Source organism: Doryrhamphus excisus, linkage group LG12, assembly GCF_037039965.1.
Source record: "Doryrhamphus excisus strain RoL-2023G ecotype Guam linkage group LG12, RoL_Dexc_Guam_v1.1, whole genome shotgun sequence".
Lineage (NCBI taxonomy): Eukaryota > Metazoa > Chordata > Actinopteri > Syngnathiformes > Syngnathidae > Doryrhamphus > Doryrhamphus excisus.
This window is the reverse complement of record NC_136368.1, coordinates 342,627-363,422: the sequence shown is the minus strand read 5'-3', so window position 1 is coordinate 363,422 and position 20,796 is coordinate 342,627. Positions and strand designations below refer to the sequence as shown.

General features: G+C 47.1%; 1 protein-coding gene across 1 annotated transcript; it reads right to left on the bottom strand.

Moving 5' to 3' along the window:
• Positions 1-250: 250 nt before the first annotated feature.
• On the bottom strand, positions 251-19,833 carry wars2 (tryptophanyl tRNA synthetase 2, mitochondrial). The gene is made up of 6 exons (XM_058082832.2): positions 19,696-19,833; positions 5,186-5,446; positions 3,649-3,729; positions 2,564-2,646; positions 2,316-2,434; positions 251-824 (listed from the first exon to the last, which is right to left on the bottom strand). Exons 1-6 carry the CDS (start codon positions 19,801-19,803, stop codon positions 376-378), a joined length of 1,101 nt encoding a protein of 366 aa, XP_057938815.2. The 5' UTR covers positions 19,804-19,833; the 3' UTR covers positions 251-375.
• Between the last annotated feature and the right edge of the window lie 963 nt (positions 19,834-20,796).

Sequence of the window (20,796 nt, the reverse complement as noted above, 5' to 3'; positions counted from 1 at the left end):
TAGTACAACCCCCCCCCAAAAAAAAATCAGAGCTTTTGAGAGTGAAGTGGTAAATTGATGAGAAAGAAAAAGGCCAAAGGTCAACCAATAAAGTGGTAACTGTACGTCCCCAATGTGTCCCTAATACTACATTAGTACTCCAATGGAGTTGTGTACTACCACCGAGTTGTCCAGTAAATATGCTGGTATTGTTTCTCTAAATATGAGAAAAAGTAGACCAAAGTTGAAAGCAATTCCTGATTGATGCGTTTTAATAAAAGTGGGAATGCCGCCATGATCCGTCCATCAACATAAATCCAAAGTATAAAAGTCCTTCCTGTAAGAGCGGAGACAGGATGAGAGTTCGGCTTGGATTGGAAGAACGTCGTGGTCTTGTCAAGAGAAGCCGAGCCTCCGTCGGACCTCCTGCAGAGTGGGCGTGGCCAGCCGGCGAGCCCGGCGCCGGCCGGCGTCCAGCACGGCCTCCAGGTGAGGACGCTCCTCCCTGAGCCTGAGCACCTCCTCCCGTATGGGCGCCAGCCGCTGGATGACGGCCTCGGCCACCGTGGCCTTGTAGGCGCCCGTGTCCACGCCCGCGGCCCGCGTCACCGCCTCATCCACGCCGATGCCGGCGGCGGCGGCGTGGATGGTCACCAGGTTGGACACGCCGGGCCGAGCCCCGGGGTCGTAGGTCACCTCGGAGGTGAAGTCGGTGACGGCGCGGCGGATCTTCAGGGCGATGTCGTCGGGGGAGTCGGTGATGTTGATGGCGGCCATGGCCTGGGGGTCGGATTTGGACATTTTCACCGAGGGGTCGCGGAGGGATTTGACCTTTTGTGTGGTGCCTGCATAGGGAACGGGAAGGAGTCTGATGATGATGATGATGATGATGGCGGCACTGGAAGAACCTCCGAAAATAAGGGGTGTCCAAACCGTGCTTTTGTAGTGTATTGTAAAAACTGAATGAATGTGGACCAGATGGAGATCTTTCAAGGCCTTCTAGGACCAGGGTCCGGTACGTACACATGGGACCTACCAAAAGATGGAGATCTTTCAAGGCCTTCTAGGACCAGGGTCCGGTACGTACACATGGGACCTACCAAAAGATGGAGATCTTTCAAGGCCTTCTAGGACCAGGGTCCGGTACGTACACATGGGACCTACCAAAAGATGGAGATCTTTCAAGGCCTTCTAGGACCAGGGTCCGGTACGTACACATGGGACCTACCAAAAGATGGAGATCTTTCAAGGCCTTCTAGGACCAGGGTCCGGTACGTACACATGGGACCTACCAAAAGATGGAGATCTTTCAAGGCCTTCTAGGACCAGGGTCCGGTACGTACACATGTGTGCGTGTGCATGTGTGTGTACACGTGTGCGTGTGCTCACGGGTAAAAATGTCCCCAGAATGCCCAAGTGAAGCCGAGCCTCCCGCCGGCCGCCATCTTGTGAGATCCCATCTCCTTTAAATATCACAGGAGGCTTTGATTTGCCTCCAAAAGGCAGGGAGAGAAGAAGGGCGCCCGGTGACCTCAGATGAGAAGAAGCCACCCCGCGGGGCCAATCAATCAGACAGGAAGTCACATGAAGGCCGCCGCCCAGCCCGCCAGTCAATTATCACCCTATCGGCTCGGAGCGCGGCTAGCGAAGGCTTCTTTAATCAACAGCGCACGCACCGCTGACGCCATCTTGAGCTTTTACGACGCCGAGCGTCAGCAAAAACACGCCGGCGCTCGCTCTGGCGTCCGTGTGTGTTCCGTGTGTGTTCCCAGTGTGTGTTCCGTGTGTGTGTTCCGTGTGTGTTCCCAGTGTGTGTTCCGTGTGTGTTCCCAGTGTGTTCCCATTCCCAGTGAGCATGTGTGGTTGATGGGAGGCTTTTTAGGAGGCCTTTCAAAATAGACACGGCCAATTAGACGTTGGAGGAGGTCGGGGGTCAACCAGCACCATCAACCATCATAAAAACGCCCTCATGATTCACGTCCAAATAGCGTACTCAGTACCAAACAGCACAAGTACATGCAAGTACTACATAGGTACTATTTACTCTTACACTGGACTTTGGATGTGGCTGAAAAGGGACAAAGAAATACATGTATGCACAGTATATACAGTACACACAGTATATACAGTATATACAGTATATACAGTATATACAGTATATACAGTATATACAGTATATACAGTATATACAGTATATACAGTATTAGGGTTTTAAACTTTGCTTTTGTTTTCCCTGCAAATGGCACATTAGTGTGTGTGTGCGTGTGTGCGCGTGTGCGTGTGTGCGTGTGTGTGTGTGTGTGTGTGTGTGCGTGCGTGCGTGTGTGTGTCCTCACCGAGCAAGGCGCGGGGCTCGGGGAAGAGTGCCCCGTAGCGGTTGTTGAAGATGCGAGCCAGGTCCTGGGCCAGCTCCAGATGCTGGATCTGGTCCTCACCGACGGGGACGTGCGTGGCCCTGATGAGAGGATCCAGCGGAGAAGACAACATGAGTCTCATGTGGGATATTTTCCAGGATCAAACGTTGGCGGGTGGGGGTGGGGGTGGGGGTGGGGTGTGGATGCTCAAGTGTAGCAAGGCCTCTCACCTGTAGAGAAGAACATCTGCCGCCTGCAGGACAGGATACGTGTAGAGGCCAACGCTGCCTTCGTTCCTCTGCCTGCTCTTCATCTGGAAGAACAAGATGGAGGACGGGAATGACTCGCACTCGGTGGCGACTGAGACGACGAGGAAAACATATCCGGCAAGGAAGAAGGTTTCAGCTCTCTCGCCTCGTCGGGGGCCTGATTCACAGCGCCCGTGGCCGGGGAAAGACCATTAGAGGACGGATCTGGCAGGTGGGGGTGGGGGGGGTGGTGCTCAGTGGAAAATATCTTTATTTGCAACCACTTTAGTCAAGCAGAACCTCAGGGGTGTGGAGACACGAGACGGTAGACCAGACCGGGTCTCTGAGACCAGATGACATTTTAGTATTACTCTGAAGTACACTGGAAAAAATACATTACAATTACATTACAATCTACTAGCATCATTTATACTATGTTACCATTTTAATTCATTGTGTCATTCATTCATTCATTCATTTATTTACTAGGTCTATTTGTGTGATTCATCCATTCATTCACTAGGGCTATTCATTGTGTGATTCATTCATGTATTTATTAATTAATTAATTTCTAGGTCTATTTGTGTGATTCATCCATTCATTCACTAGGGCTATTCATTGTGTGATTCATTCATGTATTTATTAATTAATTAATTTCTAGGTCTATTTGTGTGATTAATCCATGTATTTATTTATTAATTTATTTACTAGGTCTATTTGTGTGATTAATCCATTAATTCACTAGGGCTATTCATTGTGTGATTCATTCATGTATTTATTTATTTACCAGGTCTATTTGTGTGATTAATCCATTCATTCACTAGGGCTATTCATTGTGTGATTAATTCATGTATTAATTTATTTACCAGGTCTATTTGTGTGATTAATCCATTAATTCACTAGGGCTATTCATTGTGTGATTCATTCATGTATTAATTTATTCACCAGGTCTATTTGTGTGATTAGTTTTGTGTGACGTAGGTCTCATGCATTGCATGCTAAGCAAGCATCTAAAGCCAGTGTGTGTGTGCGTGTGCGTGTGCGTGTGCGTGTGTGTGTCAGTCAACCTTCCACTGGGGCAGGTGTCGGAGGCGGGGCATGCTGGTCAAGCATCCGAGGATCCAGGCAAGCTCGGCGTGCTCGGGCACCTGCAGGGCGAGACATCACGGTTACACGTGCGGCGTTGGCTTGCGTGCGATCGCCGCACAGCGCCACGTGTTCTTTGGGTTCCTTCAGCGGAGAACCCCGCAGAGCCACTAAACCCAGCGAGCTGGCAGGGTGGAGGGGGCCAACTGAGCCAAGTCCCACCATGGTGACCCCCTGGCTCCTCCAAGTGGCGGCCAAGTGTACTGCCCGGCCCAACGTGGTCTTCCAGGTGCAATAGGTCACACCTGCAGCTTTTATGGGACACATGTTGTTCCTTTTATTGAAGTGGACAAACCACAGGAATGATGAAGCCGTTAGAAACACGCATAAGCACAACAATAAGCATATTTCCTTCTTATTGACTGGAGCCTAGCTCGTAAAGACACAAATGAAGAAAAGACATTTCGAGATGTTTAACGTGATACGGGCGTGCGTTCGTGCGTGCGTGCATTGTCGGGAAATATCCTCCCACAGCAAATTAAACTTTATGGATTCTGGCTCCGCGGACATCCTCTCTCTTGTCACTCGATGCTTGCAGTGCATTGTGGGAATGACGTCAACATCAGATAACTGGGACTTCAATCACGCAAAAGGACGAGCCCCGTCTCTTGCTGAAAACCACATTTTCGGGAAGCGTGTTGGCTGCGTATTGTTTGGGCGTTTCATAAGGCCCACGCCACGATGGAGGACCATCGTGTGAACGTTCCTCAGGGCGTTGGGTGGATGCAGGGGGCCACCTCAGGTTGTCTTCAATGTGGTCTAAATGTGATGTGATGCAGGTTTCTCATCTTGTGTTGATCCCATAAACCTCCATGACTCCTGGAACCTGACTCCATCCATCGGTTCTTTGGCGTTCCAGTTGTAGTAGCAAACATCTTAGGGTCTCCAACCGAATGAATGCTGGCGTGTCAGGGGTGCCCAAACCATCACACATGTTATGACCGTGTGGGAGACGGCACGGTAGCGGACCCAGCCACGGTAGTCCTGCGAGGAAGTAAAGTAAACACGGAGCATTGCTCGGAGAACCCAAAGTGTTCCAATTTGCCCACTTTGTCGTCACCGTCCGCTTACGGCTGATGTTTGGACTTAGTCCGAGTGCTGAAACCGGTGAAGCTGTCTCTCTTTTCCGTGCTCCGCAGGGATTCTTTCATGTGGCTCTAGCCGCACGTCTTGGCGGCTGATGTTTGCGTGTCAAACGGCCGCTTGGAGGCTTGCATGCTAGCTCTGGTGTCAGCAGGTAAACACAGCAGCCAGATGAAGAAAGACCACTGAAGGAGTCCATGGTGGACACGGGGTGGGACCACAGGCACTGACGCTAACGCTAACGCTACCTAAACAAACGTAGACTCCACTTACGGGACCTTGCTTGGTGGGGAACAGACATGGCGTTCCAAGGAATGGCTGGGATGGCCAACAACGTGGTAGAATCCAACCTTTGTCTGGTGTGTGCAAACCCACCTGGGACTGCTGGAACAGGACGGCCTTGTCGGGGTCGATGCCGCAGGCAAGCAGGCTGGCCACCATGTCCAGGATGTTGGTCCTGAGCCGTTCCGGGTCCTGAGGCTGAGTGATGGAGTGGAGGTCCACGATGCTGTAGAGCACAGACGGGTACTGGTCCTGCAGGGACACCCAGTTCACCAGGGCACCGAGGTAGTTGCCCAGATGGGGCACCCCGGTGGGCTGGATCCCAGAGAAGACTCGGGCCTGGCCTGGAGACTCCTGAGGGAGAAATGTGCTCCATGACATACGGTAGAGGGACAAGAGCGAAGGCGACATCGTCCACGGCGACTACAAACATGTGGTAGATGGACAAGAGCAAAGACGACATCGTCCACGGCGACTACAAACATGTGGTAGAGGGACAAGAGCGAAGACGACATCGTCCACGGCGACTACAATCATGTGGTAGAGGGACAAGAGCGAAGACGACATCGTCCACGGCGACTACAAACATGTGGTAGAGGGACAAGAGCGAAGACGACATCGTCCACGGCGACTACAATCATGTGGTAGAGGGACAAGAGCGAAGACGACATCGTCCACGGCAACTACAATCATGTGGTAGATGGACAAGAGCGAAGACGACATCGTCCACGGCGACTACAAACATGTGGTAGAGGGACAAGAGCGAAGACGACATCGTCCACGGCGACTACAATCATGTGGTAGAGGGACAAGAGCGAAGACGACATCGTCCACGGCAACTACAATCATGTGGTAGATGGACAAGAGCGAAGACGACATCGTCCACGGCGACTACAAACATGTGGTAGAGGGACAAGAGCGAAGACGACATCGTCCACGGCGACTACAATCATGTGGTAGATGGACAAGCAAAGACGACATCGTCCACGGCGACTACAAACATGTGGTAGAGGGACAAGAGCGAAGACGACATCGTCCACGGCGACTACAATCATGTGGTAGAGGGACAAGAGCGAAGACGACATCGTCCACGGCAACTACAATCATGTGGTAGATGGACAAGAGCGAAGACGACATTGTCCACGGCGACTACAATCATGTGGTAGAGGGACAAGCAAAGACAGGACTATAAACATGCTCCCTCCAAGAAAGAGTGAAAATGTGAGAAAGTGTCAACTTTACACCGCCGACGGAGGCCAGCAGCAGCGGCGGTCATGCTAACGCCGTGGCTAAGCGCTTCCGTTCTCTCCCAAACACATCCAGCGCAAAAAATGCATCACCTTGCTGGCCAAAAACGACATGCAACATCTGTCCGAGCCCGTTTATTCGTTTATTGCCACCAGTGTGACGGCTGGTGGAGGAGATGGAAGAACCCGAAAGAAAGGCGACCAAAGAAGTAACAGCCTTCCACCCTTGGCCCCCCCCCCCCGTGCTCATTGTTAGGCCGGACTAACTGACTAAACCGTACCTGGACCTTGACTTGCCACTTTGCAGTTTAGTAATAAGCTGTAATAAACATAGTAATAAACTATGGTTGTTTAAAGTCTCTTTTCAGTCCAATAGTATGCATATCCATGTACATATTCCATATTCTTGGCCTAAATGAAGCACGAGAATGGAATGAATGAATGGAAATACAAATGTACGGGAAAAATGCTAACGTGAGTCCATGTTATGCCTCTTGAAGTCGAATATTTTCTGTTATTATGTCCACTTTGTTGGGTAACTGGAGTGTAAAGTGACTATAGGGGTGTTATTCCACGTCTAGAGGGCTCTAATAATGTGAAAAGGTGTCACAAGGCAGTTGACAGGACGAGAATACACGAGACTGAGATGACTGAGTAAGTACAAATATGAATATGACCAATATTCGTCTACTCATTCAATCTACATATACTAAGTTAGCTTGATTTGCCCCCCATGAGGCAACACCGACTTACAAAGGGCTCACTCCATTCATGCTGTTGTTCTATGGAACAAACAGCACGGTACTGAAACAACACACAGAGTGAAGCCTCTTCCTGCCCGTCCGACATGAGAGGCGAGAAAAAAAATGATTTTTATTGACTTATTGTCATGTCAGGCCGGGCGCCCACGAGGCAGTTCAGTGCTAAATAAGGGATGTATACTGTATAGCGCTAAAGTGATGTGGCACTGTTGCCACCTTTACCTACCGATGACGCAGCATCGGGACCGCCTGGGCTTCAGTAACCTGGCCAAGAGTGTCGCCAGAGTGTAAAATATGCCCTGCCAAGTTTGGGCCAACTATGTCTGACCAAAATCCTCAAGTTGTTATCACATCAATCTGCACCGTGATCACGTGCCCCCCCACCTGGACCCTCAAGGTTATCCACAGCAACCACAGAGATATCCTCTGAGATATCCTCGGTTATCTCGACAGCTCGCCGAGATGCATCACGTTCCATTCTGACCAAAGGACAAGCCTTGACATCAGATAGCAGCCGTGTGACCAGCCAGGTCCAGAACATCCCATCCGAGGCCCCCGTGTGCCGGGCCGGGCCTGGCCTGAGGGACCACGCCGCTGCTCAGCGAGAGCGAGACCGGAAGGAAGTGGCTGCTTATGTCATTACCAAGGAGGTAATTGCACCGGAGCGCCACCGATGCCGAGAGCCTCTTAGGAGGTGTCAGGACTGATTTGGCTGCAGAGTCTGGTTCATGTGTGTTCTCACCTCCAGCCGACACGCCAAACGCATGTTCCCCCTCGGCTAGGCCGGCCCCCCCTGCCTCCGTCCCCCCGTCCCTCCCCAAGGGCAGCCATTAGCCATGCAGACATGCTAATGGTGTCATTTGAGCCAATCAAGTGTCAAATGAGAGTCAACACCGCAGCTAAGCGGCCGCCGCCAATCACGCTCCGTCACCTGGCCAGACACCTCCGAGGAACGGCGGGTCGGAGGCCAGCGCTTGGAGCCGTGCGCCTGGAAGGCTGCGGTGAGGGGCGGGGGGAGGAAGAGGTAAATCAACGGCCGCTCGACGACAGCGGGGACAGCAAATGTTGTAAAGCAATTAATTTTTATGATGGATGCCGCAACACAAGAGCAGCAGTCATAAAAGGCGATAGGACCCGCGTCTTCCACCGCAGGATCGCTGCTTTTAAATCAACAGCCGGCCGGGGTCAACATGGAGTCGCCGCACGCCTTCAAACACGGCTGGACCAAAACATGCCTGATTTCATTCATCCAGTCACATAAGTGCGTTAATAAATAGATATGAAATGACACGGCCCGGCAGCCATACTTGCTAACTTGAGTGGCGTTTAAAAAGGGCCGCAAGGCAGCAGAAGCCAGCGGAGTCTCACAGCTAACAGCAGAAAAATAAGAAGAAGAAATGATGACGTACACTTATTCCACAGGAACAGCTCCAAATAGCGGACAGGAAATAACACCCCCATAGCCACTTTCACATCTTATTATGCTATGTGGTTAGCATAGCAAGCTAGTGCGCTAACGAGTTAGCCTCTCCAATGGACCGTATTTTCTGGACTATATACTATACTATATAACTTATACTCCAGAGCGACTTATGAATAATAATTTCACAGACAGCCACAAGAGGACGCTCTAGACTCGCACCAATAATTCCTACTCCTTAATTCAATATTTAAACGTTAGCTGTTAGACGTTAGCTTACAAACACAACTGAGAACGACAGAACACAAATGCCCCCCCCCCCAAAAGAAAATCATATTCTGCCGACTACAAGCTGCAAGTAGTGAAATTAGCGGCTGAAAGCTAATCAAGCAGCAGAGAGAAAGTTTGGAGTATGTGAGCAACTTGTTTGGGACTAGCGTAAAGCTAAGGCTACTCTTACTGCCATGAAGAAAACTAAATAGTTAGTGTACTTAAAACTGTTTGTTATGTTCCATCAACACTGGACACCTTTTCTCTTCATGTTTTTTTTTTGTGTAGCTGAATTAGCATTGTGTTAGCATATCTAACTTGCCTTCCAAGAGGACGTAATGTCTGTTTTGGTCAAGTCGTTTGTCAAATAATTTACCCACAAAAAATGCCACTTATACTCCAGTGCTACTTATGTATGTTTTTTTCTACCTAATGATGTATTTTTGGCCTTGTGTGACTTATACTCCAGTGCTACTTATGTATGTTTTTTTCTACCTAATGATGTATTTTTGGCCTTGTGTGACTTATACTCCAGTGCTACTTATGTATGTTTTTTTCTACCTAATGATGTATTTTTGGCCTTGTGTGACTTATACTCCAGTGCTACTTATGTATGTTTTTTTCTACCTAATGATGTATTTTTGGCCTTGTGTGACTTATACTCCAGTGCTACTTATGTATGTTTTTTTCTACCTAATGATGTATTTTTGGCCTTGTGTGACTTATACTCCAGTGCTACTTATGTATGTTTTTTTCTACCTAATGATGTATTTTTGGCCTTGTGTGACTTATACTCCAGTGCGACTTATGTATGTTTTTTTCTACCTAATGATGTATTTTTGGCCTTGTGTGACTTAAACTCCAGTGCTACTTATGTATGTTTTTTTCTACCTAATGATGTATTTTTGGCCTTGTGTGACTTAAACTCCAGTGCTACTTATGTATGTTTTTTTCTACCTAATGATGTATTTTTGGCCTTGTGTGACTTAAACTCCAGTGCTACTTATGTATGTTTTTTTCTACCTAATGATGTATTTTTGGCCTTGTGTGACTTATACTCCAGTGCGACTTATGTATGTTTTTTTCTACCTAATGATGTATTTTTGGCCTTGTGTGACTTAAACTCCAGTGCTACTTATGTATGTTTTTTTCTACCTAATGATGTATTTTTGGCCTTGTGTGACTTATACTCCAGTGCGACTTATGTATGTTTTTTTCTACCTAATGATGTATTTTTGGCCTTGTGTGACTTATACTCCAGTGCTACTTATGTATGTTTTTTTCTACCTAATGATGTATTTTTGGCCTTGTGTGACTTATACTCCAGTGCTACTTATGTATGTTTTTTTCTACCTAATGATGTATTTTTGGCCTTGTGTGACTTATACTCCAGTGCTACTTATGTATGTTTTTTTCTACCTAATGATGTATTTTTGGCCTTGTGTGACTTATACTCCAGTGCTACTTATGTATGTTTTTTTCTACCTAATGATGTATTTTTGGCCTTGTGTGACTTATACTCCAGTGCTACTTATGTATGTTTTTTTCTACCTAATGATGCATTTTTGGCCTTGTGTGACTTATGTAGGTGTGAGGAGGAAGTTTCATGTCTGGTGACATCACTGGTGTAGAGTGACCACAATACTACATGTAATTACTACATACAGTACTACATATTTTGGACATTTTTTCAACCGTGATATAGTGAGGGTGGGGGGGGCTGTACCGTCCTTTTTAGTCCAATAAAATGTAGGAGTGCGAAACATGGCATCTCTGTGCGGCGTTTGCATGGTCACCCGTGCGTGCACGTGCGCATGCGGTTGGGTTTGGCCAGTCCCGCCTCACCCAAGGTCAGCTGGGATAGGCTCCAGCGGCGGCATAGAAAATGGATGGATGACAGGACGGACAGCAGGACGTGGAGGTCGATGAGGCGTAACAAGAACAAGTTTTCTCTCCTCGTATTCGAACAAGTTGCTCGACATCGTTGCTAAGGTGACGAAAGCTCTCCTCTTTTGCGGGCGCCATCTGCTGAAAACATCATGCGTGTTGTGTGTGTGTTGGGGGTGGGGGGGGGGGTGACAGAGGCCGACAGCTTTGGAAGGTTACGTACACGATAAACGTGTTTTCACCCTGGCGGCGGCGTTTTCCGGGAATAGGTGTTCATTTGTCTGCGAGCGCACGCGTGTGGTAACGTCCGCAGGGAGGGAGGTCAAGCAGGAAGGCGGGAACGTGCACGGCTTGCAAAGGGGCATGTGTCCATCTTGGACTGCTCATTTCTTGGAAATAAAAAACAAAAGAAATGGAGCAACATGGTGGTCTCCCGTGGAAAAACAACCCTCACGGAATTGGAAGACAAGAGAGACCATCCACGGCACCAGGAGGCCGACGCCGGCTTTTTCCCACCGTTCCAGAGGAGAGCCCTTTTCCAAGGCTCTGTGGAAACAACATTTCTCTCTCTCCTTCTTGCCAACCTCTTCCAGAGCTCTGGAACGACCGCATGCTGCGGCGCGGGCTCGGCAATGTTGGATTAATCAGCCACAACAAAATGACATCCTAGCACAGGAATGCCTAATAAATACAAGACGCGGGGAGAGTGCGAGGACTCGTGCTAACATTAGCGGGGGTTTCACCAAGTCTGACAGATAATTAGGAAATGACATCACATGTTGCCCGTACAGATGCATATCCCGTACGTGAATCCGCCGGCATTTCCAACGGCAAAGCTAACCCACAAAGGCAGATGGAGCTGCATGTCACGACAATGGCGGAGCTAGCTTTGGCTGCACGGCTCTCCTAAACCAGCGAGGGCCACACTGAAAAATAAAAGGATGCAAGGCCCACTTTGATGTTTTGTACTGCAACGCCATTTAATGGAACCCTGCTTTCCCCACTGAGGGACCAGTAAAGGCATATCTTATCTTATCTTATCTTCTCCGAGTGTCAACTTCCATCTTTGCTTTCTTTTCCATCCATGGTTTTCTTCATCTTTGTCAGTTTTATGTTGGAACTCTACGCTACCAAAATACGTGTTTATTCTCGTACACAATGTCTGCTGTTTTGCTCAATTTCTTGAGCAAACAAAATTTTCCAAAGCTCATTTTCTCAAAACCGCAATTTTATTTTGTTGTATTTTTTCTTCTTTCATTTTTCTGATCTTTTTTTCTTGCCGCTGATTTTTCCATTTTTGCTGTGGTCATTTTCTCCTAGCGGACTGATAAGAATGTTCTGCGGGCCGCACCTTGGGCAACCCAGTCATCAAGAATTGTCCTTATCGAAGTGGGCAGCACGTGCACGTCCGCCTCCTCCAACAGCGGCGAGTATTAATTTGGGCAAAACAGTGCGTATCTGTTCTCCGATGTCCTACGGCAGCCAAGAAGCCCCCCGGAGCGGCCCACTGACACGTCCAACCGAGGGGCCGATGAGCCGGGCCCGACGGCAAACGTTCACTCGGCTGTGCCAATTTCAACAAGTCCTTGAAGCGCTCCGCCGTGGCCGCCGCTCGCCCCGCTGTGAATCACCATCGGCTCTTTGTAGGGGGACTCCGGCGTCGGATGGCTGCCAGCGCTCACATCCAGACGGGAGTGCAGATGGAAGGATTTTCCGCCAGCTGCCAAGCGTCTCCCCTGCCGAGCGGCCCGACAAAGAGGGCCCAGTGTTCCTCTTCCGGCATCGCGCCGTAATGCGCCTTGACACGCCATCCCGGGCTCCGCTTTATCCCGACTTCATCTGTGTCTCGCCCCGCTTTGGGACCTGTTAACGCAGGCGACCAGCAGAGCAACACCTCGCTGAGGCATCGAACAAGAGATGGCCTTTGATGTGAGACATGCGCCGTCGTCGAGTCGAGCGCACGTTTCCTTCCAAGGTGAGAACACAGCACAGCGTGAGGCGGCGTATGCGGCGTCCGCCCGGGCCAGGCGCTCACCAGAAGGAAAGTCCAGCTCAAAGACTTTCAAGAGCAGCTGGAAGGCCTACAGAAACATGACTAAAATAATCCTCAAGAACCTGCAAGCTTAGTGGAATTCCACCTGCAGAAGGAAGGTTTCGGCACTGGAATCTTGGAGAGCAGCCAAACCCCCCCCCCCCCCAAAAAAAAAACCCTCAACCGACCAAGGCTGGGGGAGAAACGTAGCTAATGGGCGAAAGGGCACAAAATGGAGCTCACCGCTAGCGTCACACGTCCAGCTGACAGGTGGGCTCCATTATTGGCGATACGGACACGCTGAACGAGGCCCCTCTGGAAGGTGGGCAGACACGCTCACACGCCACTCGTGGCTTTATGGCAATATCACCGATTTATTCAACCGTCAACATGATAGTGTGGAAAAACTCCTCCTAGTCTGTGTGGAAGTGGTACGTCTTTGACTTCTTACTTCCTTCTTCCCCACTCTGTTTGAGAGAACAAATAAATGAAAGGCTAACGAGCTAGCTGGCTAAGACGCTATGCTTAAAGCAGCGGCCGTCTGTTGTGTCCCTGCACTCAGACGTCAGGTGGTTTGAAATAGCGTATATTTCACGACCCGGCCCCACCGGTTGGCCATGGCTGGGGGAGTATATTAAGAGTTATGAGGGGGGAGAAGTCCTGCATTGCAGCTTTGAAAGAAAAGAAACGGGCAAGGCGAGCGGAGTAAAAAGCAAATATCTGCAAGTGAAAACTGGGATTTCAGTCGGGTCCAGGTTTGGCTGCGTGTTTTCTGTTTTTCCTCCCAGAGGGTGCTGGAGGGGGGGCACACGGCGAGCGGCCCGAAAAGAGCATTTGATTAAATCTGCGGTTGACGTGCGGGACAGGTGAGATTGATGAGGTTCCTCTGGGCGTCACACTGTGCCGAGAGCGGGGGCACAGGAACACAACGCTGCAGTGTGGCAGGCCAGGGCTCGGGGCCCGCTCGCGCCGTGGGGTCCCCGGCCTGATTAATGGGACTGGAGGCCCTTCAAAAACAGCACTCCCCGCAGACGCGGCCCGACGGAGCTCCAAAAATAACCAGGCCCTAACAGGCTGCAGCTTCTGAAGGGTGCAGACTTCAAGACAGCCTGGAGGAGGGGGGGGGGGGGGGGGGGGGGCTGGGATCGCTGCCCCGAGCAGGAAAGGAAACGGTAATCTGCCTCATTAGGAACTTTAATAACTCGGAGTTTATGCCACGTGACAAAAATTGACGACTGATACTGCATCATCTATACGATCCTGTGAGCGACAGACGCAATTAGCAAAGAAGTTAGCGGGACTCTGAGGTCCATAAACATCTTAGTGAAAGCCGTTTAGGAACCCCTTCTTTCCACATCGTACAACCCACGGACTGGGGGGGGAATCTCTACGGGATAGACAATTCCATACGCATCTACGACATTAGGTTTTTTTAATACAATGAAAACACGCAGGATTGGACTTGTTGTTTCGTTGGACTGCTTCGGGCATAAGCTAGCTAATTAAGATATTCGGTTAATTAAGGTATTCGTCAGGAAGGGCATCCAGAATATAAAATCAGTTATAAAATCATATCAAATATATTTTAAGCCCCGAATGTAAAGGTGACTATAGGGTTGTTATTTCGTGTCTTGAGGGCTCTATTCAATGGCTTTTCCATGACATAACTACAAAAATATTCCATTTCTTAATATGGAATCCTAATTCATGGAAATTCACTTATTGCGGTCCAGTCCGGAACCAATGAAGAGCGATAAACCAGGTTCTTGCAAGGACAATGATCAAAGGCGGATGAGGAATAGCTAAGCGAAGACAGAAGCCAGGAACCAGCCGTAGGTGGAGAACATGGTGTCCAAGAAGAAGAAGAAGAAGAAGAAGAAGAAGGGGTCTAAAACATGGCAGCAACCACCCCAAGGCCGAGTCAGCACTAGGCGCCAACGCTTCTTACAATGAGAGCGAGCCGAGGCGCCTGGCTGCGTTTCACGGCCAACTTGTCACTCCCTTCGCCTTCCGCCAAAGCACTTCCATGGCTCTCTGTGGTGGAATTCGGGGGGGTAACAAACGGGAGACAAATTGAAGTCACGGTACGCTTACCGAAGGAAAACTCTCCACACGAAGCTTCCCTGAAAATACAACAATCAATCTGGCTTGGAGGTTCCTTGGTGTTTGTATAACTGCAATTCCTAATATTGGAAAATATTGAGCGGAGGCAGATTCCTTCTCGCCAAGTCGGTGTCGACGTACGTCTAAATTATAATAAACAACAATAAAACAATCAATAATAATGACAATTGCTAGCCCAAAGCCAATCAAAGAGACTTACAACATGAAGTTCATGAACAGCCTCAAAGGCCAAGGCCATGTTACCCCCCTACACCCCCCCCTACACCCCCCCCCCATCCCCTCCAAACCTCGCCGGAATCTCCCATGTGGTGTGGGAGACGCTTTAATGGTTTTAGCCGACACCCGAGTAAGTGAATTTGAGGGCCCGGGGAGAACAGAGGGGCGAATTACAAGTCACTTCCTCTTTCCTGGAAGGCTGACATGACTGATTTCCACCAATAACCAGACCAGGGGCGGGGGCCACGGCGCAAGGGGGGCCTTTTTCCTTTTGGTTGGAGTCACAGCTGACAGAAAGCTGGAGAGAACAACATAATTAGCAGAAGCCTCAACATGCGTGTTACCAAAACACACAAGCACCAGCTCAGCAAGACATCCGCTACAGCAGGGGTGTTCAAAGTGTGACCCGGGGGCCATCTGCAGCCCACGGCTGTTCAAAAATGGAACATCAGCGGTCATTTTCGAAGAACAAAGTCTAAATCATTTATTTACAAATATAACAGCATCAACTATCTACAATTGGCCCATTTGGAACTGAACTGTGGAACACGCCTTTGTGCATGGGTGGAAAAAATGGAATATTCAAATGTCCCCTCAGTGCCTTTCCCTGACTCCACCCCTTTTTTCTGTGGGAAAGATGCATGCTGAGTTCTTATAAAACGCACTTCTGCCACCTGGTGGCCGTTTTTCCATCTTAAACCTCTCTTCTATTATGGAGTTGCATCATCACCTCTTTTTGCCTCTAGCGCAAAAAAAATCTTTGCTAGCTAAAGAGTTTATGTAATGGGAAAAAAGTATAATAATGAGGAAAAATAACAACATTTTCATAGCATAAAGTATAAATACTAAAGAAAAAATATTTTTAAAACTTGCAATGTTATGAAACACTACAGAAATATAAATATTATGGAAGTGAAGTAATAATTATGAGAAGAACATTTGTGAAACAAAATTGAAACGCAGAAATGGAAACAAAACAGCTTTCATTTGACAAGAATAAAGTCCAAATACAATGTCATTTTAGTACAATAGAGTTGAAATGTGAAGGAAAAATGTTATTTTCATAAATATAATAAACAACCAAAACAAAACACAGTTGGGAAAATGTTATAATATTATGGGAATACTCTTGGGCCCATCCTATTTGCCCTTTACGTGGTACCAGTAGTACTGCAATATTCAAAAACTTTTATCCAAAATAAAATCTACATGTGGGCATCCATTTTTGACTTCTTTGATTTGTTTTTATACCTACTCCTTGGATTTATTGCTTTTCTTGGTTTTAATATTTTACTGTTTGAAATGTTTTTGTTTTTATTTATCTTGTAAGTTCTGACTGAAGGTCATTTCTCTTCTAATTTACGGTTTGACTTTGGAAAAGTCAAATTATAAAATGTGGTAAATATGAGGTGAAACCTAAATATAAAATTATCTAACGGAAGCAAGTACGACCCAAGTGTGACCGTAGGCACCCTGATTTATTTGCAAAGTTAACATCCCCTTTTTTCTTCTTTTTACACTTGGAAGACACCATTCAGACAAGCAATCTCAGAATGTAAACTGAAAATAAAAATAATAACAATTATAATAATGAAATAAACCAAGAAAGAAAGCAAAAGACAAAATGATGGGAGGGCGAAGCAGAAGCAGCTTGTTCTTTGGCTTTTCATTTGCGTGTACGGTATGCTCTTCCACGTGGTTGTTAGGGAGGACATATCAACAAACGGAACACTTTGCTTATTCAAATACCATCTCCAACTGTCACTTGCATGTTTTGCACTTATGACACCAAATTGTCATAAAGCGAAGATGAAAGATTATATCACCTTTTTTTATTTCTTCAACTCCAGACCAGATTGATTCTATTGACGTTATTTCTTTTCAGTGTCCAAACAAGTCCAAGGTTTAGCTGTCCCCTGGTACGGATTGTGTTGGAATTCCGAGGGACCGCTGTGGGTAAATAGATATTCCAGAAAACTGGGAAGTTGTAAATTTGGGACCTACGGCAAGGAAAAAGAGCCTTGGAATGTCAAGACTTCCTCGTCATACATCCCAATGCAGAGGCGGCAATCACGACAACAAGGTTATTATATGGTTCTTTTAACAGGACGTCCTCCGTCTGCGTACCAGTTGCCTTCCTACGGCCACAGTGTACGTGGGGTTTTAGCGTAGGTCGGGACCTACACTAAATCAACACATGAAGGACACATAAAAGGAGTCAGAAAAGGAGTCATAAAAGGAGTCAGTATGAGAATGAACATCACTGATGGGTAGATACATTTTTTAGCGCCAAGAAAATTCACACAATGCCTGAGCCTGCCTTGCTATATTTGGGTTGAATATGGATATATATATATATATATATATATTATATATATTCCCATATCCACATCAAAAGTTGTTTAGACAAAAGTCAAAGCCAAATATGCACGCAAAGTTTTATCAAAATGTAAACAATCTTACAGAACAATAGCTGCTGAAATAAAATAGGATTATCTAGATGGAAAAAAGTTAAATATACTTGCACCTGGGCGGCGCCATCTTGAAACACGAGACCTCCGCGTCAAATGCTTGTTTTTGATATCATGCTCAACAAAAATATGGATATATCGCCCGGCCCTATGATTAAGGCTTCCTGTTAGGACCGCAGACTCGCTGGCTTACGTTTATTGCTAATGTTTGACCCGAGCGCTTTAAGTCAACCATGTGACCAATTGAAAATGGCCGATGCAGAGGTAACCATTTGAGACGGGGGTTGGGGGAGGCAAAGCGGACTAACATCTGACAGTGGTCACACCTCATCTTCCTATCAGCATGTCCAGCTCCGTGGACGAGACATGCACTTTTCCCAAGGAACAAAAGCAGAGCGGACGAGGAGGAGGACGCCAGGTTTTGACGCACGCCACACCTCCGGCCTTTGTGAGGCGGGCTGGGCGTTTTGCACTCAGCAGCCGTGCACATTTGGAGAAAATTAAAAGAAATGAAAAGCAACACTTCATCTCCGATGTTATTGCTGGGAGTCCAGCACTGCGGCGATGCTGTCCGCGTTCCCGACCGCCCCCGCCCCCGCCCCGCACACCTCTACCAGCTCTCCAGGGGGATCGGCTTCAGAAAATACATAGGGCAGGGCGGTGGACGATCTTGAACAGCTCGTACATCAGCCAGCTTTGGGCGGGGAGGCGTGAGGTATTTAAGGACAGGGTGTAATGTAAAGAACAGCACAGCAATTAGCGCCGCTGCCGCACTCAAATGCTCCACTTAGTCTGAACACCAGTTTATGGGATCCTTGTCCGCCCTGCTGACTCTCGATGGGCTCTTCCAAGGCGGCCGTGCAATGCTAGGCGCACCGTGGTGAACGCCACGTGTTTACTACAGTACATACTACATTGGATCAAACCAGTCAAACCCCCAAAGAACACAATCAAAAAGACAAAAAGACTGCATGACTGAGACGAGGGCTCACTCCGTTCATGCCGTTATTCTGTGGAACATACAGAATAAACAAACAAGGAGCTAAAATGCCTTTGGAGGGCAGACATGGGACACGCATACGCCGACATACCGAGGCCGCCAAAATGAACCTCTACATTTTCATTTGTGTGATTAATTTATTTATTTATTATTGTTATTTATTATCATTACTATAGTCCCCCACCAGACAGCTTTTTTTCTGAATGAGAAGGTATTAACTTTACAAAATACTATCTGACAATAGTATTTAAAAAACATAATACCCTGGTTCCCACTGCAAGAATACTCGACTTTTTAGGACTTTAATAATTAATTAACTTTTTAGAACAATAATTAATTTTGGTATTTTGTTGATATATAAATATTTATAGACACACACACACACACATTTAATTCTCTCATTTTTAGTACGTTACCATTTTATAAATGCAAAAAAGCTACTTGGACGTTTTTTGTTTGTATTTTTTTAGCACCTAGTCCATATTAGACCTGGTGCTGTTTGGAAACCACTAGACCTGGATTGGATTACTAATTTACTAACTGGATTAATCTACAGAAACTAAAAAAAAAAACAGAGTTTCTGATTTGTGAAACTTTTTTTCCATTTGTGAAAATGTAATAAAGGCACCTGTTGTTTCAGCATCTTGGATAGCAGACCTGGTCCAGTTAAAAAACACTGGATTAGACTAGGGGGTCGCAAACTAAATTTTCCAGGGGCCCTGGAAGGCTCTATCTAGAGTCTATGTAGTAGTTATCTAGTGGCTTTGTAGTGTCTATCTAGTGGCTATGTAGTAGTTATCTAGTGTCTATGTAGTAGTTATCTAGTGGCTTTGTAGTGTCTATCTAGTGTCTATCTAGTAGTTATCTAGCGTCTATGTAGTACAGTGCATTTCTGTTTATTTGCTAGAACTGTCATCAAAAGGTTAAATTAAAAGGCATAATTCCACAATGGCGACGCACATTTAAAATATCCGAACGATAAGAAGACATGGTAGACATATGCCACAAGACGACAGGTAGTGTACATGAGTAGCACTAATAGTTGAAGTGTAGCTCTCATTTCAACTTGAGAGTAAAGAGTGTTGATCATGACAGGGAGGAAACTTGTATCGATAAGGGAGTTAAAAAGAGCGGGAACACACCAGTCAGACAACATTGTAAGGCCGGGACTCTACCTTATTTTCCGACGACGATCCATCGCAGAAAAACCTTTGATTGTGGCGAAGAAACCTCCTGGCTAGTTTGATGTGATGGACTAGCTTAGCCCGCACCGGCAGCGCCATCTTGGAACGGCAGGCTGTGACGTCACAGGGCTACGGAGGCCGAGGAAGGACAAAACTCGTCGAGTGACAACAAAAGCCATTTTGAAGGTCTAGATAAGCCACATATTTGAATATGCAAAACGTGAAACACATTATATATACTTTTTGGCATCGTTTACACGCACATTAAAGGCTTTGAACAGTAACCCGGGTGGTGACAGACTGGGCTCATTTTCTGAGGCCTTCATCCTAAATGTTGTGTCTGCTTCCTCTACAGTTGAACTTTCCCATGAAGGTTAGCAGCTGCTGAGCTCTTTTCCATCCCTGCCCCTCATTACAAAGCAGGCCGATGTGCTATATATCTACCACATTAGTGAGTACTCTCCACACGGGTGTTGGGTTACGTTCCACCATGTTTGCAGGGCACCTCGGCTGCCGGAGTCGTACCTGACCTTCTTTCATGTCCGCAAGTCAGCAACATCTGCTGCTCATTCTTCTTGCGTTGCTTTGCATCTGGTTGTGTTTGCGGCACAAAATGCAGACAAAATCATTCCATATTCATTATTGCTTCCCCAGGCAACGACGCTGGGCTGCTGGGTTCTCTCGTGCTGGGGTGATGGGAGTTGTGGTACGCTCTGGGTGCGTGTGTGTGTGTGTGTGTGTGCGTGTGTGTGTGTGTGTGTGTGTGTGTGTATACGTTCAGCTCCTGTTTCTCGGCCACCCACCAGACACGCTAGAGCCACGCTGGCCCTTCACCATAAATGACTCCTTCACAGTTTATTTCTTCTGAAAAGCAATTATATGACATGTATAGAAATGATATTACATTTATAATGAATAATGTATCGTTTTTTGTATTAAACAACTTTATAGCTATGAAGATGTATTCATGGCATTTTACATGGATTTATTTTATTTTTTATTTAGATTTGATTATTGGATTTCTTTTATTTGAATTTTAAATTGTATTTTATTTTACAGACGAGCAGTAAGAAAACCGTTTTACAAAATAAT

Excerpts from the sequence above, each read along its gene's own strand:
- wars2 (XM_058082832.2), bottom strand. The coding sequence starts at position 19,803 with ATGGCGCTGCCGGTGCGGGCTAAGCTAGTCCATCACATCAAACTAGCC. Across the intron at positions 2,647-3,648 it reads GACACCTGCCCCAGTGGAAG|ATGAAGAGCAGGCAGAGGAA; the intron begins GTTGACTGACAC and ends TTGTTCTTCCAG. Across the intron at positions 825-2,315 it reads CGAGCCCCGCGCCTTGCTCG|GCACCACACAAAAGGTCAAA; the intron begins GTGAGGACACAC and ends TTCCCTATGCAG.